Source organism: Aphelocoma coerulescens, chromosome 2, assembly GCF_041296385.1.
Source record: "Aphelocoma coerulescens isolate FSJ_1873_10779 chromosome 2, UR_Acoe_1.0, whole genome shotgun sequence".
In the NCBI taxonomy this organism is placed as follows: Eukaryota; Metazoa; Chordata; class Aves; order Passeriformes; family Corvidae; genus Aphelocoma; species Aphelocoma coerulescens.
Window position 1 is genome coordinate 147366930 of NC_091015.1, and position 3215 is coordinate 147370144.

Genomic DNA, 3215 nt, shown 5'->3' on the forward strand with positions numbered 1-3215 from the left:
GTTTCCAAGTACATGCAATCAAGAGAGTCACTTGTCAGCCACAGCAGGTGCCCACTTCTGCTCAGCCCCTAGGAAGGATGATCGCCATGCAGGTCTTTATAGTAATTTCATAAAATATAAGAAGAAAAATAATTATTGAGTTGTCTAGTCTGGCTACCCATCCACCTCTTATAAGTGCAAAGTGAACAATTTGCAGCAGAAGACCAAAAGTTTAAAGTGTGTGGGGGTAACTAAAAACAGCAACAGAAGCATGAAAAAAGCTCTTTACCAGCATATAATTATTGCTTAGCTGCTGTAGTAATGGGAAAAAAGGCTACAAATTACTTTCAGAGCTCTATATTTCCATTGTTTTAATAACTACAGCCCATTTTTCGGAGCATTACAAAAACATCCTGCCTGCAGATAGACTTTTATGCTTTTTAAATGCTGATTGTAAACCTAAGTGCAGATATGTGGTTGGTGTGAGAGGGCCCCTGGGGATGAGCACACAGGGGTGTTTTGGGAAGTCTCTGTAAACCGGTGTTGCCACCACTGGATTAATTAATTCCATAGTGGGCACTTGCTGACAGGGTGTTTCATCCTACTGCAGGATTTCCTGGGAGGATTTGGGACACAGTAAGACAAGGCAAAGCACACACTGTTCCCAAGGCATGGCAATGCACAGCAAGAGCACTGCTGGATACTGTGCTTCTGCCTGTGATGATGGAATGGGAAAGGGGGCAGCGGAGGAGAGCAGAGCTTGGCAAGTACCTGCTTGCTTGATTTGTGTCCACGCAAACCTATTTATCCTACGTACGGTATGTGGTGATGCCCTCCAAGGTTATTTTGCATGCAGGTCCCTCTGCTCGGTATTCTGCTCACAGACCATGCTGCTGCTCTCCCGTTTTGGGGACAATCTCCCTGGATGACCATGTCTGCAGGGAAAAGTTCACATCCCTTTCCATAAAGATGCATCCCAAGGAGGCAGCAACTTATGGGCCCCCCTGCATGTTGACTCTCCTCATGCTCCTGTGGGACACATGACAAATCCTCAACCCCCAGTTTCATGTGCCAGGAAGGTTTAGTGTCAAATTATTTTGAGCTGTTGCTTTCCCTGCAGAAATTTTGTTTTGATACGCACCCTTGCGTTCAGCATCTTTGCTTTGTAGTGGGTCCTGCAGTCCCTACTTGTGTACCAGAGGGAAGATTAGGCTGAATGCTCAGTTCAGGTGATCTGCTCCAGACCTCATCTCTCCAGACTGGGCTTGGCAAACAAAACCCCCTCGAGGAAATAAAGGGTTCAGATTCACCAGGCAAGAGAGACCTCCTGAAGGACTCTTTCATGTAGAGCTGAAGAGAATAGAGAGTGTCAGAGTTTTAAAGACAAAGTAGTGCCATCAGAGAGGTGTACAGACTCCATACAGGAAGGATCCTTTACTTGTTGCCAGCCTTTGAATTCAGCTTTTAAATAAAAGATTGGTCTTCAGACCAAAAAAGTGATGTCTTTTATGAGTAATAAAGCACAAAACTATTTTTTTAATGGATGAAACTACCATTCAATACAAAATAAGCTGGCTCTTTTGATTTATTGATAGGCCAAATTCATATTTCACCTTGGGAAAACAACACATCATCTGGCTTGCCACTGGGCAGATGCCTGAAAGACAAGGGTGTTGGTGTTGCTGAGGCTGGGATTATCTTTTGTGTCACAGGCCAGTCTGAGGGAAAATGTTTCATGTCTTGGGCTCCAGCACTGGTCAGAGGTGATGGGATGGAAGCTGGTGGTCAGTATCATTGGGGGGAGTTGTAGGCAGACATGCTGAAGCAATATTGCGTATGAAACTGCATGCAAGTCAAGCTCCCCATGGCCCAAGGCTCTTCTGCCTGGCCACTGTGCACATATCCCTGCCATGTCCAGCCCCTGGCATGTCCTTCTGCAATGGGCTCCCCTGGTCCATGGCTGGGAACTGCAGCAGGGGCTGTGGCAGTGCATGGACCCAGCTGTGGTTCCCATGGTGACCACAGAACTCTGGTGTCCTGGACCCGTGATGTCATAAGGTGCCTGCTAGAAGGCTGCAGGAACACCTGCAGCTCTGCTCCACACTCACCACCAGATGAAACTCTCAGGGCATTGGAGTTTACTCCTGCCCTGACACACCTGCAGCGTGAAAATGTCAGCACACTGTCACTTTCAGGAAGACACCATGCAGAACCTGAGGCAGATACAGCAGCAGATGAGGCTGCTGGACATGCGCCTGCATCTGCTCCGTGAGAAGCTGTGTTCATGCCGCCTGCACAGGCTGGCCCCTCACCGCTGCTGCCTGCACCTGCCCGACTGCCGCTGCTTGGGGAGAAGGGCCCTCGCTGCAAGGCTGGATATGGAGCGACGAATGGACAGGTAAGAGAGAGCTGGCTGCTTTCTACAGACATCAGCAACCTTTAGGGTAGGATAAAGGGAGGTTTGACATTGCTATTGGGAGCAAAGGTTGAAACAGAGAAGCAGGATGGGAGCAAACCAGCCATTTTGGAGAAATAAATTGAAAGGGATATGGAAGGTAAAGATTGTTCTCATGTTTTAATTCCAGACTGAGAAGAATTAGCATGATGTTGAACTCATGCCGTAGTCAAAGTCATTTGGCTCTGGTCGATGTGAAGGGTTTTGACCCCAGTGACGTCTCTGTGATTGTGAGAGACGGGAGGGTGACTGTGTCAGCAGAGCACAAGGAGGAGCACAACACTGCACTGGGGAAGACATGTAACTACAGAAAACTCATTAAGGAATTCAGCCTGCCGCCCGGGGTGGACGAGGACGAGGTGACCTACTCTGTGGAATCCAACGGCCTCATGAAGATTGAAACGGCACCCAAGTGCTGCCCTCATCTCTGCAACTTCTGAGCTGCAGCAGGGTGCTGAAGCCAGGCACAGTCATTCCTCTGCCTCACGCCTTCTCCCCGTCACATTTAGGTCTGTCCCAGTAACTGTGTGTCAGCAGCCTCTCTTACCTCTTCCACAAAGAAGACAGCACTCTGAGCAGATTGTGTGAGCCTCATTTTGAAGGGGTTTGGTGGGCAAAAAGGGACATGTCATCAGGAAAACACAAAGATGGTTTTGGGCATACATGGCTGTGGTCACTTGCTGGGTACTGAAGGCAGGGCTAGAGGTGGTGGATTCAGGGCATACAATCTCATGGATTTTAATGGCTGAGAGGCACCACTTATAATCAGTCACATTTCTGT

The 3215-nt window shown here is 48.3% G+C and overlaps 1 protein-coding gene across 1 annotated transcript; it reads left to right on the plus strand.

The window, feature by feature from the left end:
• The first annotated feature begins 593 nt into the window (after window positions 1–593).
• ODF1 (outer dense fiber of sperm tails 1) lies at window positions 594–2995 on the plus strand. Its single transcript, XM_069006029.1, has 3 exons — window positions 594–797; window positions 2175–2377; window positions 2565–2995. The coding sequence occupies exons 1-3, from the start codon at window positions 651–653 to the stop codon at window positions 2872–2874; spliced, it is 660 nt and encodes a 219-aa protein (XP_068862130.1). The 5' UTR covers window positions 594–650; the 3' UTR covers window positions 2875–2995.
• Window positions 2996–3215: the final 220 nt, after the last annotated feature.

Excerpts from the sequence above, each read along its gene's own strand:
- ODF1 (XM_069006029.1), top strand. The coding sequence starts at position 651 with ATGGCAATGCACAGCAAGAGCACTGCTGGATACTGTGCTTCTGCCTGT. Across the intron at positions 798-2,174 it reads ACCTATTTATCCTACGTACG|GAAGACACCATGCAGAACCT; the intron begins GTATGTGGTGAT and ends TGTCACTTTCAG. Across the intron at positions 2,378-2,564 it reads ATGGAGCGACGAATGGACAG|ACTGAGAAGAATTAGCATGA; the intron begins GTAAGAGAGAGC and ends TTTTAATTCCAG.